At 36.0% G+C, this 20108-nt stretch overlaps 1 protein-coding gene across 1 annotated transcript in view; it reads right to left on the reverse strand.

Moving 5' to 3' along the window:
• Positions 1 to 20108, reverse strand: part of DNAH7 (dynein axonemal heavy chain 7) — a 324659-nt gene that overhangs the window by 160611 nt on the left and 143940 nt on the right. The window contains exons 29-34 of the mRNA XM_053597477.1: positions 18321 to 18419; positions 11377 to 11625; positions 8458 to 8607; positions 4812 to 4994; positions 4274 to 4450; positions 2025 to 2156 (exon numbers count right to left, since the gene is read on the reverse strand). Of these exons, the coding sequence (XP_053453452.1) occupies positions 2025 to 2156; positions 4274 to 4450; positions 4812 to 4994; positions 8458 to 8607; positions 11377 to 11625; positions 18321 to 18419 (990 nt within the window). The remainder of the gene's footprint in view (positions 1 to 2024; positions 2157 to 4273; positions 4451 to 4811; positions 4995 to 8457; positions 8608 to 11376; positions 11626 to 18320; positions 18420 to 20108) is intronic.

Genomic DNA, 20108 nt, shown 5'->3' on the forward strand with positions numbered 1-20108 from the left:
AAAGAATCTCTATTCAATAAATAGTGCTGGCAGAACTGGGGATAGTGACATGTAAAAGACTAAAAAGGTCCCGCACCTCTCACCACTCACAATAATTAACACATGATGGATAACAGATTCAAACCTAAGACACGAAACTATAAAAATAGTCAAGTGTGGGGAACAACCTTTTAGATATTGGCTCAGGGAAAGAATTTATGGAGAAGAGCCCATTGGCAATTGCGGCAACAATAAAAATAAATAAGTGGGACATGATCAAGTTAAAAGTTTTTGCACAGCCAAAGGCACAATCAACAAAGCAAATAGACAATCTATAGAATGGGAGAAGATATTTGCATGCTATGCATCCAACAAAAGGCTGATAACCAGAAATCTACAAAGAATTTAAGCAAATCAATGAGAAAAACTCAAACAGCAACAGTAAAAACTGAGCAAGAGACATGAATAGAAACTTTTCTTATGAAGATAGGTTAATGGCCAACAAATACATGAAAAATGCTCATTGTCTCTAATCACCAAGGAATGCAAATCAAAACAACACTGAGAAACCACCAAACTCCAGTGTGAATGGCTCACATTATAAAGCCCCCAAACAACAGATCCTGCTGTGGATGCAGAGAGAAAGGAACACTCATGCACTGTTGGTGGGGCTGCAAACTAATATAACTTCCATGGAAAGTAGTATTCCTTGAAGAACTTAAAAGTAGACCTACCATTTCATCCCACAATCCCTCTACTACGGATTTACCCAAAGGAAAAGCAGATATTTTTTAAAAAACTAACAAAACACTTGCACTTGAATTTCATAGTAGCACAATTTATAATAATAAAGACATGGAAACAATCCAAGTGTCCATCAATATATGAATGGATTAATAAAATGTAGTATATGTATACCATGGAGTGCTACTCAGTCATAAAAAAGATGGAGCCCTAGTATCTTTTATAACAACCTACATGGAATTTGAGACCATTCTCCTAAGTGAAGTTTTGCAAGAATGGGGAAAAAAAAACCTCACATGTACTCAGACTAACTGGAACTGATTGCTTAAAAACTATAAGTTCATATGGAAGCAAAATTCAACTAAATTTAAGTAGGGAGCAGGGAAGAAGGGGATGGGTAAATTCCCACCCAGTGAGTACACTGCATGTGTATACTGCACAGTCTCTAGGACAAGAACACACCTAGAACTCTGACTTTATCCACAAAAGCAAACTATGTAACCAAATCATATGTACCCCAATAACATCTGAAATACATTTTTGTTTGTTTGTTTTGTAGAGACAGAGTCTCACCGTACCGCCCTCGGATAGAGTGCCGTGGCGTCACACGGCTCACAGCAACCTCTAACTCTTGGGCTTACGCGATTCTCTTGCCTCAGCCTCTCGAGCAGCTGGGACTACAGGTGCCCGCCACAACACCCGGCTATTTTTTTGTTAGTTTGGCCGGGGCTGGGTTTGAACCCGCCACCCTCGGCATATGGGGCCAGCGCCCTACTCACTGAGCCATAGGCGCTGCTCCCTGAAGTACATTTTTAAAAATACATTTTATAATATTAAAATATATTCTTAGACAATCTATAAATTTTCTTAGTTTCCTTGATCTAAATATATATTTATACACACACATATAAAATTTATTTCTCATGAAAAAAAAGAAATCAAGAGAAAAAAAGCAATAAATTCCTATGGTTTGGAGGGGAGGTGAATGTTGCCAAAATGTCAATGACCATTTTGGCAATGGATTATTTCTGAGGTTAGTCACATTTTCTGAGATTGCAGGAGCAGATCTGAGGTGGTCATTTGGCTCCACCCAAACTTCCTGATACACTGTGACTGCCAGCTAAGAAGATTCCCCACCGGCACTTGGTGTTTGAGGCCTGGCTTTTTCCTTTCTTCAGCTACTACCCACTGCCCAGTCTCCAAATTCAGGACCAAAGTGAATTTCATTAATCAGGAGGCCTTGATGTAAGCGAGTAATGTCTGTCTTTCTATTGCAAGATACAGAAGGCAATAGACCTTACCTCAAGCAAAGAGTAACTTTCTCGATCATCTCTGTCTTTTAGTTTGTTTTCATCAGCAAAATCATCCATAAAACAGTCTATTAGATTCATTAGGGATCGGACTAAGTTTGTATCTGACGTAGGAGATAATTCCTGAAAATTCAAGAAAAAGAGTTTATAAAACAATTTAAATTAGGCACTTGTCAGAATAGCATTAGCTAATAGTATTAAACTCACTTCATTCTAACAGCCATTGTATCTATGAGTGGGTACTAGTATTATAATTCTAGTTTTTTAAGTGGGAAACTGGATGTCACATTTAGGTAATATGTCTCTTTAACTTCTCCTATATGGATTCAACTTTTAAAAATATACTGTTACATGTATACTTAATTTATTCAATGATATAGATACTATATTATACTAATACTATGATCAAAACACAAAAGTCTTTCAGAGAAGGCAATTAATTTGCATATCTAAAATACTTAATAAATAAAATCCATTTTAGAACATATTTATAAGCCACAGTAGTACTCATAGAATCTCATTCCTGTGAAATACAGTTCCAACTCTTGCAGCCCACAAAACTGTTGCTGAGGCACTGTAATTGCTGTGCATTTTACTTTTTGGCATCTCACCATGAAAATGTATAAGATAAGTAAAATAATGTGCATAGCTTCCAGAACCAAGCAGCCTACAGCAAATGTTTCTCTTATTCCTTCTGAGCTTTCCTCCAACCACTCGAGTCACATTGCTTCACAGCTAATATGCCAGGCAGCTAACTTCATATGGGTAGAAGCTACTATGCCTGGGTAGAAGCAAGCAGAAATGACAGCTGAGTTTCTAAGGATAGAATTACGTATTACTGATGCAACACTAAAATACAAGTAGTTATTACTACAAATAAGACAGATGTTTATTACCACACAGTAAATAACAGACACTCATAATCTCCTCCAGGGAGGACAACAGTGGCCATAGAACATTTTAGAAAGCTTGCATTAAATGTTTTGTGTTTGTTACAGAAAGAGTAAATTCTAATCACCTGGAAAATAATTTGTGATTTTATGTTTTCTGACAATGCCAGAAACAAAACAATGAAACCTCCCTAGCTTATTTTATTATGACCTTCAGTTCATACGTATTTAACTGTTTTTAAAATGATTCTTTTATATATAAAATATACTCTGGTTACAGCCAAACTTCTTGAAAAACAGTCTACACCCCTTGTCTCTGTATCTCCCGAGTTCTGCAACCAACAGTGCGGAAGTGGCCTTGTCTCTCCCTTCAAGCACTTTTGCCAGGTTTCCCCTGAGATCTTTGCCATTGCTAAATCCAGGGGATGTATGTCAGCCCTCTCCTGCCTCGACCTGACCTCCTAGCAGTATTGGACAATACCCACTACTTCCTTTTTAAAATGTTCTTCCCACTTTCCCCTCTCTTATCTAAATCACTGATGCACTTGAGATGCTAGCCCTTGCTGCTGCTGCTTCTTTTTTTCTTCTGAATTTTTCTTTTAGGTAATCTACATTAACATGGTTTTAAATTGCATTTTCCAAGTATGTACCTTAAACTAAACTTTGGTCTCAAGCTATTCAATTATATCTTTAACAGGAGGAGAACTATCAGCCCTGTTTCCCCACATTTGTTCCAGAGCCGAACTCATTCTAAAAGATCTTGGGTCAACATCTACCAAAGCAGAAATTGAGCATATTTGCTCTGTAAGCTCTAGCTGGAGAGAGTTTAAGACCTTTGCTAGTTCTTTATACATTTCTGTTGTCACTTTTCTCCATCTACCTTCTACCCACCCCATCCCCAACAGATTTGCCTACTTTGGGATCTCTTTCCAATCCTACCAGGGCCTGGTTATTTTAGGAAATGTGGATAATAAAGAAAATTTTAAAAATGGAAAATTGTTTGAAATACAACAGGACCATCAGAAATAAGAAATAACATATAACATTTGGGTTTTTTTGTTTTGTTTGTTTGTTTTTACCCAGACATGGTTGGGTAGGCATTTGGGATTTTTTTTAAGAAAGAAAAGAATAGCACCAATAATATTTTCTCAAACTCTAAGATGCTTCAGTTAACATATTTTTAAAGAATAATTATGTGAATGAATGTCTTTTTATTTTAATCAGAAAAAGGTTTAGTCAAACTAGTTAAGAAATACTTAGTATTTATTAGTATAAAAACATTAAAATCGACATATTTGGCTATTAGGAGTTTTCCACTTTTTAAAATCTTAAATCTTTCATTCTTCTTACCTTTGTATGCTTTCTAATAAATTCAACAGACACAGGGACCATTCTGTCAAATAAGCCTATTATAAATTCCTTCTGAATATTACTGACTGCTGCAGGTAACAGATTCACCCAGGACAACATCAGTGGTCTCCAGCCTAACATGTGAGGCTCCATGTAAATCATACCACATCTGGAAACCTGGAAAAACAATCATCGTTTACCAACAAGGCAAGGCCTATAAAAGAAACATGCTTGGCACACCTTTTTTTTTTTTTTTTTTTTACAACCTTCAAATAAGTCTTAGAAAAAAGGTTAATTTTATATAATCTCGTGGTCTTACTTTTTGTGTATAACTACCAAATGATCCTAGACAAAGAAGAAAACATCCTGTTAAATTTGTCAAGGTATGTCAACAGATGTGTCTATTCTTTGAGAATCATAGATCACTCTTAAAATGAATGCTACTAATATTTGTACTTTAAAGTCAAAGCTGCTAAGTAAATGGACACATTTATAACATTTCACAATTTTTTAGAAGATGTCAAAAAGGAAAACTTACAGTGGCAGGAGAAGCAACTTCTAAATCCATTGGTTCAAAAATAAGATTCATTTGGGGTGACATTTGAATAATCTCCCCGCTCATCAGACACAGTTTTTTGTTGTCATCCAACACAGTATTCATATTCTCAATCCATACCGCATCTACTGGCCCATCAAAAATCAACCACTTCCTATCTGGAGTCTATTTTATACACAGAGAGAATAAAGGGCAAAAACATAATGATAATGTAAGGAAATAGTTCAATAATAGTATTTCAAAGGAGTAGAGTGCTGGCCCCATATACTGGAGGTGGTGGGTTCAAACCTGGCCCTGGCCAAAAAAAATAAAAATAAAAATAAAAAAAAAAAACAACATAATTCCCAGAACTAATTTCACCATGAAAATATAAGGGCACATTTTGAATAAAGTATATACTGTATATATATATATGTGTGTGTGTGTGTATATATTATGCACTAATGTGTGTGTACATATATACACACATATATGCACATATCGTATCAGAGAAGCCTATGAATGCCAGTGGACATGACAGAATACAGCATCTTTCCCTAATATTTAATGTTTTTCAAAGTTTCTGAACTCAGATATATATAATAAATTCTAAAAGGTGTTACAAAGAAAAAATATCTAATTATCCAGCTTTGGTGGCATTCCCCAATAGTCTCGGCTACTTACGAGGGTGAAGGGAAGGATTGCTTGAGCACAGGAGCTTGAATACAGCCTGGGCAAAATAGCAAGACCCCATATACATACCCGTACATAATTGCCAGGGAAAACAGAATTTTCATTCAGATTGTCTTAATAGTATAGTATAGAATTGAATATAGTATCATATTCACGCAGATTAATCTTTTTGTGTGCTAAGCCAAATATGTTTTTCCCTCACTGAATGAATTTGTACATGTAGACATACTCCTCTTGGACTGAACTATCTCATGATGGTATAGGATATTAAAATCAATATAACATTTCCAGTCCCATAATCATATAATAAGAAAATATTTACACATTGTCCAGACTATAGCCATTGCTCAACAAATGCAAAGAAGTGGTCAGGTATTAGCCACAGCATGGAAAAAGTGATTCTCCTTTCCAGATCCTTATAATTCAACTGTTTTGTGTAAAGATGATGCCTTGGTTTACCTTCAGCAAATGTGACTTCAAACTGAAATGGTGAAGGATTTGAGTCTGTCTGAACACATTCTCAGTCCCTATGGCCAACGACATTAACCTACAAGACAGCAGATGTGTCTCAGGCTGAAGCCACCTGACAGCCACTCTCAGAGGCCTGCTCCGGCTGTGTACAGCAAAGAAGCAAGGAAGGGCCATACTTCAGTGATCTCTTCAAGATTAGCTTTCCCTAATGCTGTGGGCTTCCCGTGCCTGTTGACTGTCACTTTGGGAAACAGTGCCATGTAATGGTGAGACCTTGGGTGGTGAGGTCTGAAGGACTTTGCTTTTCATTTGATTCTACTACTTATGAGCTGTGGACTTTGGGGGAACTCAACCTTTCTGAGACTCTCAGTATTTACAGGAAGCAGTTTTCTGAAAAATGTCATGTAAGCTATGTAATTGAGTATTAGACAGAGATTGCTCATGATTATTTCTGTGTAAAGAGTGTAACTGCATACAGTATTGATAGACTTCCTCGGTTACTCTGGGCCAGAGTGCAGCCAAAATGTGCCCTTATATTTTTTGCAGCCACTCTGGCCCCGAGTAACCTAGGAAGTCTCTTGATACTGAACTACATGAATAGTTGCAGACCTCCTTCAGCTTCACTTGTGCCTCAGGTCTACTCTTATCCTTGAAATGACTAGTAAAGCTTGATTCTGGGCAGGAACGCCATACCATGGGAGTCAATCCTTATGGTGCTCATTGCCCAAGGTCTTTTTTGCCAATAAGAGCAGAGAGGAGATTTCATGTTTTTTTTTTTTGTTTTTTTTTTGTTTGTTTGTTTTCCCAAGGGTCAACTATACTTCATTCTTTTGGCCGAACATTTACAGGTGAGGTGTTACATCTCCTAAGAATCAAGACATTGTCCTATGTAACTCTTTTCACATCTAAGAAAATTAGCATATTAAACACACATTTCTTTAAATGCTGTTTACTTTTTTTTTGGTTACAGAGTGTCACTACGACACCCTTGGTAGAGTGCCATTGGCGTCACAGCTCACAGCTACCTCTAAGGGCTAAGCATGTTTATTTTATTATTTATTTATTTTTGAGACAGAGTCTCAAGCTGTCACCCTTGGTAGAGTGCTGTGGTGTCACAGCTCACAGCAACCTCAAACTCTTGGGCTTAAGTGATTCTCTAGCCTCAGCCTCCCAAGTAGGTGGGATTACAGGTGCCTGCCACAATGCCCGGCTATTTTTTCATATGTTGTAGTTGTCATTGCTGTTTACCTGGCCTAGGCTGGGTTCGTACCCACCACCTTTGGTGTATGTGGCTGGCATCACAACCACTGTGCTACAAGAGCCGAGCCAGAGATTTCCTGTTTTCTGTGTTATTACACTGACTCATGAAGCATGGCCCACTGGGTCCTTGGGTGAGTAAAGACAACCAAATTGAGGCTGTATGGTGGTCAAAAAAGAGGAAACATTGATATTTTGTAAATGTAAGAAGTCACCATCCCTAGCTTAAGCCCCTTTTCCTATACTACCACCCTTAGCAAGCTTTCTCTCCTATCATCATACTCCATGAAGAACATGCTGAAATACGGCAACCAAGTCTGTGGATTTTTTTCATGAGAGTGGGCAACAGCCATCCAGCTGAAAAACTATGAGTAAATAAGTGCACACTCTCCCATCCACAGCTGTCAGCAGCTGGATGTCCCTTACCTCTCTGCTTTCCACAAAACAGCCCATTCTCATCCTAACACACTAGAGGGAAAGTGTTAGAACTTTAAGACATCTTTTTACAAAGGCATGTGATTTCTTCTCTAAACATTGGAGTATATCTAAAATTAGTGAGTGTGACAATGGCAGCAGCCCAAAGAGCAGGCAAAGGAATCACATCACTGAAGATGCAAAAGGATCATGTCATTCAGATGCTCTCTGTCCTGGATCACCTGGCTTGTAAGAAAAGAACGGGAAACATTTTGCCCTGTCTTCTTTTCTACTGCCCTGTCTTCTATGCACACCCAAGGCAAATGTGCTTGCTAGCATGGTCTCTGGCATTTTTGTAGATTGCCAATATTGCTCTTTTTTTTTTTGAGACAGAGCCTCAAGCTATCGCCCTGGGTAGAGTGCCATGGTGTTACAGCTCACAGCAACCTCCAACTCCTGGGCTTAAGCAATTCTCTTGCCTTAGCCTCCCAAGTAGCTGGGACTACAGGCGCCTATCACAGTGCTCGGCTATTTTTTAGTTGCAGTTGTCATTGTCGTTTGGCAGGCCTGGACTGGATTCGAACCTGCCAGGTCTGGTGTATGTGGCTGGCGCCTTAGCTGCTTGAGCTACAGGTGCCGAGCCGCCAATATTGCTCTTCACAGCAATTCTTCCAGACCATCTGGTACTGTTTAAGTAAATATCTCAAACAAAAAAATAATAGATTAGTTTAAAACAATTGAAAAAAATCAGAAATTAGTCAGAAGTAAATATCATAACTTTTAAAAATATAAATGTGAAAGTGTTAGTACTTACCGTTGAAGAAGCAAACATTCTAAAACTGACAGCAAGGATTCCATCAGACCACTCGTGGGACACTAAGTCAAACTGTCCGTACAGCTGACCCATGGTGATAGACTTGGGATTTAAAACAGTTATTTGAACTTTGTTTTCTTCCATTAGCCCCTTAAGGAAAGAAAAATCAATCATTTATTTACTTGGAAGAATACATCACTATTTGTAGAAAACCTAACTACGTATAGAGAAAATCCTAAGGAATCTACAAAGAAACTACCAGAAGTAAGAAGTGAATTTAACAATGTTCTAGCATGCAAGGTCAAAATATAAAAATCAATTGTATTTTCTATATAATGTCAATGAACAACTGAAGAATAAAATTCTAAAAATGCTCTTTACAATAGTACTAAAAACCTCACAAAATAATTAGGATGAAATTAGCAAATGTTGTGTAAAATCTATGAATCTAAAACTATTAACGAGGAGTTGGCAATTTTTTTGTAAAGGCCTATTAGATTTCTTTCTGTTTCTTTTTAAACAATTTTTTAAATGTTAACACAATTAAAAATTTATTGGGATTACAAAAACAGGCTTTGGACTGAATTTGGCTGAGTATGGGCAGTAATTTGTTGGCCCCTACTACAAAACATTCTCTGAGAGGAAATGAAAAAATTTAATATAGAGAAATACTTCTCATGTAGTGAAAAGTTAATATTGTTAAATTTTTAATTTCTACCAGGACCCTGAATGTTGGTCAATGGCATTATTGTAAGAAATGTTAATATCCTATGGGCATAAAACCTTTTTTTCAAGTGAGTAGACTTTTTTTTTTTTTTTTGGGTAGCTTCAGGTTTGCAGAAAAGTATAGAGATTTTCACCCTCTATCGCCCAGCACAATTTCCCTTATTATTAACATCCTGTACTTGCATCATGCATTGTCATGACTGATGCATGAATACTGATGTGTTATTATTAACTAGAATTTATAGATTATATCAGGGTTTACTATTGCACAATTTGATGTTTAATGTCATCTATCCACCATTATATGGTCATACAGAACCATTTCACTGTCCTAAAAATGCCTTGTGCTCCATCTATTTACAATTGTTTATATTTTATATATAACAACATAACAAGTTCAACTTTTTCTAATACTGGCTTCTGCCTGCATCCCTCTCGCCCCCTAGATCTTGGGGCACAAACTACCAAAACTGAAGATAAGATAGTCTTATATTTATCTTTTCCTAGGCACAGAAAGGGAAGCAAAGACCTTGAGTTTGTTTTACTGCTTAAGATTGTTATGAGAATATCTTCTCTTCAGTTTGGTAGTTTGTGCCCCTTGCTATATTTGGGATGAAAAGAAAAGTTTTCATCACCAATACAATAAGCTATGGTTTGTTTGTGGTTGCAAAGGAATCCTGCTCCTTTTATAGTCTCAGTGTTGCTCTTCCGAGTCCCTGGTAACATACCATGTGGGCTTTACAAATGAGCTGCATACTTGCTCATACCTTCATCTTCTCTAACTCTCTGAGCAGCATCATGTTTGGTTCTTTTAGAGACTTTATTTCTTCTATAGCAAAAACAATTCATCCATATAGAAATAAAACAACAAAACAAGAAAAACAGAAATAAGCAAAACGCAAACAAACAAGGTAGGAAGACAAGTAGCAACAGTGAAAAAATAGAAGAAAGAAAGGGAAGGGAAGGGAAGGAAGAAAATAGTGTGGGAGCGTAAAAGCAGAAGAAATTCAGGGGTCCTCAAACTTTTTCAACAGGGGGCCAGTTCACTGTCCCTCAGACCGCTGGAGGGCCGGACTACAGTTTAAAAATAAAAACTATGAACAAATTCCTATGCACACTGCACATATCTTATTTTGAAGTAAAAAAAACAAAATGGAACAAATACAATCTCACCGCCGCATGTGGCCCACGGGCCGCGGTTTGAGGACCCCTGAAATAGATGATAGAAATGTGTAGTATATTAGTTTGTATGATAATAAATATGAATTAATTTAAATTCCCCTTTGAAAAAATAAAGGGGAGAAAACAGAAGTCAAACTATTCATTTTCTATAAAAAGTAAATCACTCATAGACACAATTAAACACACGGGGGCGGCGCCTGTGGCTCAAGGAGTAGGGCACCGGTCCCATATGCCGGAGGTGGCGGGTTCAAACCCAGCCCTGGCCAAAAAAAAAAAAAAAAAAAAGACATGGGCAGATAGATATGTATGCAGGGAGGAAACAAGGCAGTGATATTAAAATTAGACAAAGTAGATCCAGGGCAAATACTATAACAAGTAAAAAAATTGTACCTTGGATTATGGGGAAACTCCACAATGATGATAATAATGATCATAAATCCCATACAGCTGACAAACTTTGAAATATACAAAGTAAAAATAATTCAAAATACAAGGAGAGGTAAACAGAAGTGAAATATTAGTTGGAGAATTCGAAACTGCCTCATCCCTTTAGTATAACAAAGTAGACCAGAAGGTTTGTATATGAGAATTTTGAATAATATCAGTCATTCTGTATGTATGCACATACACATACACACACATTCCAATTCAATACCATTAGAAGCTAGTAACAAAAGTTAGATTACAAATATAACTCCACAGAAAATAAAAAATATGTTCCTAAAAGTATTAAAGAAAAACTTTCCATTTTTTCTGTTTGCAGACTTTTTTTATACAATGAACATGTATTACCTTTATAATTAAAAAAAATAAGAAAAGCTTGAAAGGCAACTCGTTTTTATGACATATACTTATATGCTGAACTCGTATTTGCTTCACTTTATTTTCTTTTTGACTCATTTTTCTCAAGATTCTAAGTTGCCACATTGAAAGTATCTTTCAAAATGACAGCACATTCTATCTTGCTTAATGCTGATTATAAATAAATTAATCCATTAATAACACACTTGCCTTTTCACATATGTCATTTAGCGCTCCAGCCAGGACACGATATGCACTGGTTTTTCCTCCAAATGGTTCTCCAACAATCATAAAACCATGACGCACAATCATCATTTCATATATTTGAAGAATCTTCTCAGAAAAGAATGGAGTCATTTGCAAATTCATGGAGGCACAATTGTCTTTGATAGCTGCCAGCAAATCATTGTAATCTGGTTTTGGTAATCTCACCCCAGGAAACAAATCTGAGGTGATTCCCTGATGATAGATAATTTGGAAGATTTACTTTTTCTATATTTATATAGAATATACATATTTAACATTGATGGAAAAGAACCATTAAGTAATAATAGTTAACAGTATTTTTAATAGCTTTATGGAAGTATGATTGACATAACAAAACTGCATGTTAAGGTATAAAATTCGATAGGTATTTATTCATCCACAACCAAGATATCCATATATCCATAACCCCCAAACCTTTCTTGTGACCATTTATAATCATCTTTCCCTTTCCTGCTTGCTGCCTCCCACTCCCATACTCAAATGACCCTTGATCTATAGTCAGTTATTATTATTATTTGCATTGTCTCAAATTTAATATAAATGAAATTATATAGTATACACACTACACTTTTCCTTTAGTTTCTTACACTTGACACAAATATTTTGAGATCCATACGTGTCTCGGCCTGCATCAATAACTCATGCCTTTTTATTGCTGAGTAGTATTTCATTGTATCAAAGTGCTATAGTTTTTAAATTCATTAACGTATTAAGAGATATTTTCATTTTTTGCAATTTGGGGCTATTACAAATAAACAGCTCAACTGTTTGTGTACAAGGCTTTGTGTGAACAAATGCTTTCATGTCTCTTGGGTGAATACCGAGGAGTGGAATACATGTTACTGGACATTTTGAGAAATGGACTGTTTTACAGAGTGGTTGTAACTATTTCACATTCTCCCTCGCCCTGTGTAAGAGTTTCAATATTTGATGTGGTCACCCTTTTTAATTTTAAGCATGCTGTGTAGTGATATTTTATTGTGTTTTCCATGAGTATTTCCCAATGTCTGACTTCTTTCCCAGTGCTTTTGTGCCATTTGTTTATCTCTGGTGAAGTGCTTGCTCAAACCTTTTGCCCATTTTTATTGGTTTATTTTCTTATTGCTGAGTTTTGACAGCTTTTTATATATTCTTAACATACCAAACATACCAAATCCTTTATCAGATATACAATTTGCAAATATTTTTCCTAGGCTGTAGCTTGTCTTTCATTCTTTTAAAAGTATTCTTCAATAAGCAGAAGTTTCTTTTTTCAATTTTATAAATTTATTCTTTTATGGATTGTTCTTCTGGTGTTGAACTTAAGAAATCTTTGTGTAACATAAAGTCACAGAGACTTTCTCCTGTTTTCTGCTAGAAATTGAGGTTTTACATTTAGTTTTATAATATCTTTACCTTAAAAAGTTGGAGACCTGACTTCTGCCTCTAAAATAGTGGCATAGAAGCAAACTAGCTTTATCCCTCATTTCCCCCAAAGAAATGTTTCATCACACAAATCAATAAACATGGTACACTGCATTAACAGAACGAAGAACAAAAACTATATGATTCTTTCAGTAGATGCCTAAAAAGCATTTGATAAAATTCAACATCCCTTTACAATAAAACTGTCACCAAACTGGGTATAGAAGGAAAATATCTCAAAATAATAAAAGCCTTATATGACAAACCCACAGCTAATATCATACTGAATAGGAAAACAAATGAAGGGCTTTCCTCTAGTAGGTAGAACAAGACAAGAGTATCTACTTTTACCATTTTTATTCAAGATAATACTGGAAGTCCTGGCCAGAGCAATTAACTAAGAAAAAAGAAATAAAACAAAGAGCATGCAGAGTGTAAAGGAAGAACTCAAATTTTACTTGTTTCCAGACGACATGATCTTATACTTAGAAAAACCTAAAGACCCTGCCAAAAAACTGTCAGAACTAATAAATGAATCAGTCAAATTGCAGAATACAAAACCAACATACAAAAATCAGTAGAATTTATATATGCAAATAGTGATCAAAAGAAATCAAGAAAGCAATGAAAAAGAAATCACAAAAGCAATCTCATTTATGATAGCTTCAAGGAACACAAAATAACAAGGAAAATTATATAACACTGATTGAAGGACATTGAAGAGGACACCAAAAAATGGAACTATATATCATGCTCATGTACTAGAAGAATTAATATTGTTAAAATGACAATGCTACACAAACTAATTTATAGAGTCAATGTAATCACTATAAAATACCAATGACATTTTTCATAGACATTGAAAAAAAGTCCTAAAATTTGTATGAAGCCACAAAAACAAAAAGAACAAAGCTGAAGGTATCATACTACTTGACTTCAAAATTTACTACAGAACTATAGTAACCAAGTCAGTGTGGCATTGGCATAAAAACAAACATACAGAGCAATAGAAGAGAATAGACAACCCAGATACAAATCTACGTGCTGACAGTCAAGTCATCTTCAACAAAGAGACAAAGAAAATACAAAGGAGAAAGGATAGTCTTCTTCAATAAATGGGGAAAACTGGATATCCATAGCAGAAGAATAGAACTGGACCTCACCTCTCACCATATGCAAAAATCAAATCAAAATGAACTAAAAACTTAAATCTAGGATATGAAACTATGAAACTTCTAGAAAAAAACATTGGGGAAATGCTCCTTGGTCTAGGCAAAGATTTTTTTTTTTAATAAGACCTCTAAAGTACAGGCAACCAAATCGAAAATAGACAAATGGGATCACATCAAGCTAAAAAGCTTCTGCATAGCAAAGGAAACAATCAACAAAGTGAAGGAACAACTTAACAGAATGGGAGACAATATTTAGTATCTAACTGACAAAGGTTTAATAACCAGAAGATGTAAGGAGATAGAACAAATCAATTGCCAAAAAAACAAACAAACAAGCTGATTTTAAAAATAAACAATACAAATGACCAACAGGTCTATGAAAAAAATGCTCAACCTTACTAATAATCAGGGAAATGCAAATCAAAGGCAATATAAAATATCATCTCACTCCTTTAGAAAAGCTTTTATCAAAAACAGGCAAAAAAAAAAAATCTGGCAAGGATGTAGAAGAAAGAGAACCCTTGTATGCTATTGGTAGGAATGTAATTAAGACATCCAAGTATGGAGAACAGTTCAGAGAGTCCTTACAGAATTATAACAGAATAAAGAAATATTGTCTTAAGCCTTAAGTTTGTGGTACTTTATTATAGTAACCCTAGGAAATGAATACAGTCATATAATGTATGTTTGAAAGAATTATAATTTCTTATTTAGTGCAAATGAATACATAAAGTTAATTGCAAGGTCTAAGAAACTTCCATAAACTGGCAAGGCTATAAGTATTATCACAGCTCATGTGAGATACATAAGTATTCTTTTTATGTTGAAGGTAAAGGGTGAATTTTAGAAGTGCTTAATGCCAACACATACGCAACTGAAGCTACACTTTAAAATTTATGAGTTACCATTTAATTACCCCTATATCTAATCCTTTAAACGCTGTTATGAATAAATTCATCCCAGTTCATCAAAGCATAAGTTTCTGAGGCAGAGGAAAGAGAAAGGCAAGGTAATAGAGTGATTAAGAGCTCTCTGCAGCCCGATTTTGTGGTTAGAATCCCTGTTCTCTCAAGAAATTGCCACAAATACAAGTTACTTATCTATCATCTTTTGTGCTCCTCAGTTACATCATTTGTAAAATGAGGATAATGACAGCACCTGCCCCATTGGGTCCTTTGAAACATTAAATAAATTACTACAAGGAGTCTTTGAAAAAGTTTATAGAAAATGCTTATTATGAAAAAGTTATGCATTGATTTAAAAATTTTGGCAACAAGATAAACTCATACTAATTTTTTGTAATGTGTCTGAATAGGATCTAATTTGAGGCACTAAAAAAGACAAGACATCAATTTGGAAAAAGCCCCTATAAGAGCAAGATGAATTGTGCTAAAATTGAAGCAAGAACAAACAACGAACTTATGATGAAGCTTAGGTGGAAGTATGATGAAATGATTGCCCCTTTACAAAAAGTTTATGGGGAATATACCCCACAGAAATAAGTAGTTTAATAATGGATAACTTGTTTTAAGAAAGGACAAGATGATTTTGAAGATGAAGCCCACAGTGGTAGACCCCACATCTGTTTTTGAGGAAAAAATTTGTCTTGTTTTTGCCTTAACTGAAGAGGACTATTAACAGCACAAATCATGGCCAACACCACAGGTATCTCAATTGTATATCTTAGCTTATACTATTCTGACAAAATTAAAGTGGAGCCCACTTTCCCCTCAATGGGTGCCAAAATCATCACATCTAGATTAGCTTCAGACAAGAGCAGAGTTTTTAACAGAAGTTTTAAACTAGTGGCATCAAGATTCTGACGCATTTCTTCAAAGAACCATAACAGGAGATGGAACGTGGCTTTACTTATACAGTCCAGAAGTCAAAGCACAATCAAAGCAATGGCTACCAAAAGGTGGAAGTGGTCCAGTGAAAGTAAAAGTGGACTGATCAAAAGCAAAGATCATGGCAACAGTTTTGGGGGGATGCTCAAATGTATTTTGCTTGCTGACTTTCTGGAACACTAAAGAACAACAACATCTGCTTAATATGAGAGTGTTTTGACAAAATTAGCCAAAACTTTAACAGGAAAAACTCCTGGGAAAGTTTCACCAGAGAGTCCTTTTCCACCATGACAATGCTCCTCCTCATTCCTCTCAGCAAACAAGGGGGATTTTGTGAGAGTTCTGATGGGAAATCACTAGGCATCTACTTTATATTCCTGATTTGGCTCCTTCTGACTTTTTTTTGTTTCCTACTCTTAAAAAATATTTATAGTGCATTCAGTTTTCTTCAATTCATAATGTGAAAAAGAATGCATTGACATGGTTAAAAGAATAAAACCCTTGATGGGCTGAACTGCTGGTATTACCACTTACAAAGCATCTTGAACTTGATGGAGCTTATGTTGAGAAATAAGGTTTATATTTTTTATCTTTTAATTCCATTTTTCATGAACTTTGTTGTTGTTGTTGTTGCAATTTGGCCAGGGCTGGGTTTGAACCCGTCACCCTCGGTAAACAGGGCTGGTGCCCTACTCACTGAGCCACAGGCACCGTCCTTTTCATGAACTTTTTGAATTTGCCTTGTGTTTTTAAAGCAATTAGAATAGTACTGGTCCATATTAGGGACATGGGGTTTGCTATATAAATAAGAGTATCTCTGCTCAGTGCCCATAGCTCAGTGGCTATGGCACCAGCCACATACACCGAGGCTGGCAGGTTCGAACCTAGCTGGAGCCTGCTAAACAACGACAACAACAACAACAACAAAAAGAAATAGCTGGGCATTGTGGCAGGTGCCTGTAGTCCCAGCTACTTGGGAGGCTAAGGCCAGAGAATCACTTAAAGCCCAAGAGTTTGAGATTGCTGTGAGCTGTGATGCCATGGCATTCTACCGAGGGTGACATATGAGACTCTGTCTCAAAAAAAAAAAATATATATATATATATATTAAATAAATAAGAGTATGTTCTCAGATTGTTCAAATTGCTTAAGCACATCCCTGAAAGAAGCATATAACCCCAGAAAATATTTGGCTTTCAGTGGCTGTCAACCAAGACCAGCACCCCTCACTCCCTCGCTCCCCTACCAGGTTGAAAGCTGGAAATATGTGGAGGTGTCCTCTGCTTGTCACTATGGGAGGGGGTCTATGGACATCTCTTGGGGGGGGGAGCAGGAAGGCCAAATGTCCTACAGCACATAGGACAGTCTTGTACAATAAGGAAAATACCAGCTGAAAATACCAATTATGCTCCACTTGAGAAACACTGCTTGGTAAATGCTTGTTGAATAAATCAACAAAAACTTCATAAGAATGCATCTAGTGAAATATTCCCACATTCTGAAAATGAAGACAGCTTTTACTTCTGCAAAATATATGAAGCGCTAATACCAAGGAAAATGAAAGAAACTTTTATGGAAAACATTTGAACTCTTGCCTATTGATTTGCTCCATAAAATATTTGCACTTCTAACTCTAAAAACTAAGGACAGCTCCCTTCAGAATGATGTCATGGTTGCTATGGATAGCTAGTGGCACTGGGCCATCGTAGCGACACTATCTCTTCTCCCCTTCCTGACAGCTATTAACAACATCCTCGCCTATATGCTGCAAGATATCTCTTCTCCAAGGCAGACAAGTTAGTACAGTATCTAATGTCTGAAAGGAGTCTTTGCTCCCTTATTTCTGCTCCCTTATTTCTTCTCCCTCATGTGGGGAAGAGGAAAAGATTGAAAACAGATGATAATACAGAAACTTTACATATTATTCTAATATTCCCTCTCTAATCTTAAAATATAACAAGATTATTATGCTTGGTTCTTATGTTAAATTATCCTAAAAAATAGTTTCATAAAAGTCATCTCATTTTTTTAAGGAAATTAAGCTTATTTCTTTTATTTCTTCAGCATTCATTGTACAAACATTTACCAAGGGCTGTTTCTACACTGGGCTAAGGCTTTAGTGGTAGGTTAGATTAATTGCTTTTCTTTACAGAGCCTACATTCTAGGGGACTTTATAAGCAAACATTTTGCAACTTTTGTGTGCTCATTATATTCTGCACCAAAAAAAAAAAAAAAGAACAAAAACAAAAGTAGCATTTTAAAATCTTCAGTTGTTGAACATCATCCAAAGCAACAAAACTAGCTAAACACACTTCAAATAAAACATGGAAAGATCAATTGTGTCTCGATACTGTCATTGTTTTTCACAGTAGAAGTTCTTGTAGGGAGCTTTGCCAAATTGGACATTTGATAGATACATTATTATACAAGTTTTGATACATCGGAATAAATAAATGTTCTTACCTCAAAGAGTGGTAAATCATGGGATAAAAATTTTGGCAGATTTACATCAATGATAGATCTAAGCAGCAAAATTTCTTCGTTTTCATCTGGATATTTCAGCTAAAAAAATATACTCATGATTATATCTGCACCGTCTAACAGCACCTCTATTTCCTGTCCAATACACTCAAATACAAAGACTCTACAGGCAACTTCAACAAATGCAAAAATGTTGCCCTTACTTCTTTTCATTTTATTGAATTGTAGATTAGAAACTGACATTTACACTTGTTGAGTGTTTAATACCTTATAATATAAACGTAAGTTGAACCAACTACCTTTTCACGGAAATGCTAGGTAAAGAGATATTAACTATGCATTCAATGTAATTTGGGGGTTGCCATTGCCTATATATTAAGTAGAGCTTGCTTACCCTATGGGTCCGAGACTAGTTCTGAGTTTAGTAAAAATTATTAAAAGTAGACAATCATTTTCAAAAGATGCATTTAAATTTAAGACATATAAATATTCATTCATTTGCCCATATTTTTATGTCAAGGCCTTTTCTCTAAGTGTAGAGTTCTGCATTCTTCTCCCCCCCGTTTTTTTTGCAAAACCACATCAATAATACATCATCTATTCTGTCCCATTTTGTGTTCTGTTTTGTTTTGTTTTTCAAAGGGGATAATGCTCTTCAAAGATACTTGTAAAACAATTTAAGTGCATCATCCTTGTAAATTTTTAAGGTTTATTTTTCAATTTTATACACTTTTCTCATCGACATCTCATTCAAAGTCATTTTAGCAGTTCTTATTTGCTGAATCTTTCTTAAACAATGAACTTAGTTTTCATAGAAATAAAACCCTTCTTGTTCTGCTTATATATCATCAATTTCCCCGCCATGTAATGAAATGATGTAATAACAGTTACATGTCCAACTGGCTTCAGAAATGTTCAAGAACAAGCAAACTTGCTCTGGGTAAGGAAGATAGCTCATCTGACAAAAGCCAAAAAAGAATGGAATGGACAAAACTGCTGGCTATTCAGTCCTATGCCAGGACATGTGTTAATGAGTTTCACAGAGAGGGGGGGAGAGGCTAGTTAATGCACTGTGTCAGTAGTAGAAGATGGTAAGAAAACTCATATTAGATTCTAAAACATTTGAGATATGCCCAAAGTTTACTGGAAATCTGAACCCTGAACTTGTTATTCATAAGAGCTTTAACAAAAATATAACCTCTTGCTCTGCAGATGTCCTCAAACTTTTTAAATAGGGGGCCAGTTCACTGTCCCTCAGACCATTGGAGGGCCGGAGTATAGTTTAAAAAAAAAAAACAACTATGAACAAATTCCTATGCACACTGTACATATCTTATTTTGAAGTAAAAAAACAAAACAGGAACAAATACAATCACGCCGTCTCATGTGGCACGCGGGCCGCAATTTGAGGACCCCTGCTCTAGAGGCTAAGGTGAGTGGGATTGCTTAAGGTCAGGAGCCGGAGACCAGCCTGAGCAAAAGCAAGACCGCATCTCTACTAAAAATAGAAAAAAATCAGCTGGGTGAGGTGGCAAGCACCGGTACTCCCAGCTACTTGGGAGGTCGAGGCAGGAGGATCATTTGAACCCAGGAGCTTGAGGTTATCATGAGCTAGGCTGATGCCACGGCACTCTAACCTGGGCAACAGAGCAAGACTCCATCTCAAACAAACAAACAAACAAAACTAAACTCAGAATTTTTTCTCCCAACTTTAATAGTTTACTCAACATCTCAATCCAAAGTTTTTCCTATTCCCTACATTTAAGTTTC

The sequence above is a fragment of the Nycticebus coucang genome, chromosome 7, assembly GCF_027406575.1.
Source record: "Nycticebus coucang isolate mNycCou1 chromosome 7, mNycCou1.pri, whole genome shotgun sequence".
Classification (NCBI taxonomy): domain Eukaryota; kingdom Metazoa; phylum Chordata; class Mammalia; order Primates; family Lorisidae; genus Nycticebus; species Nycticebus coucang.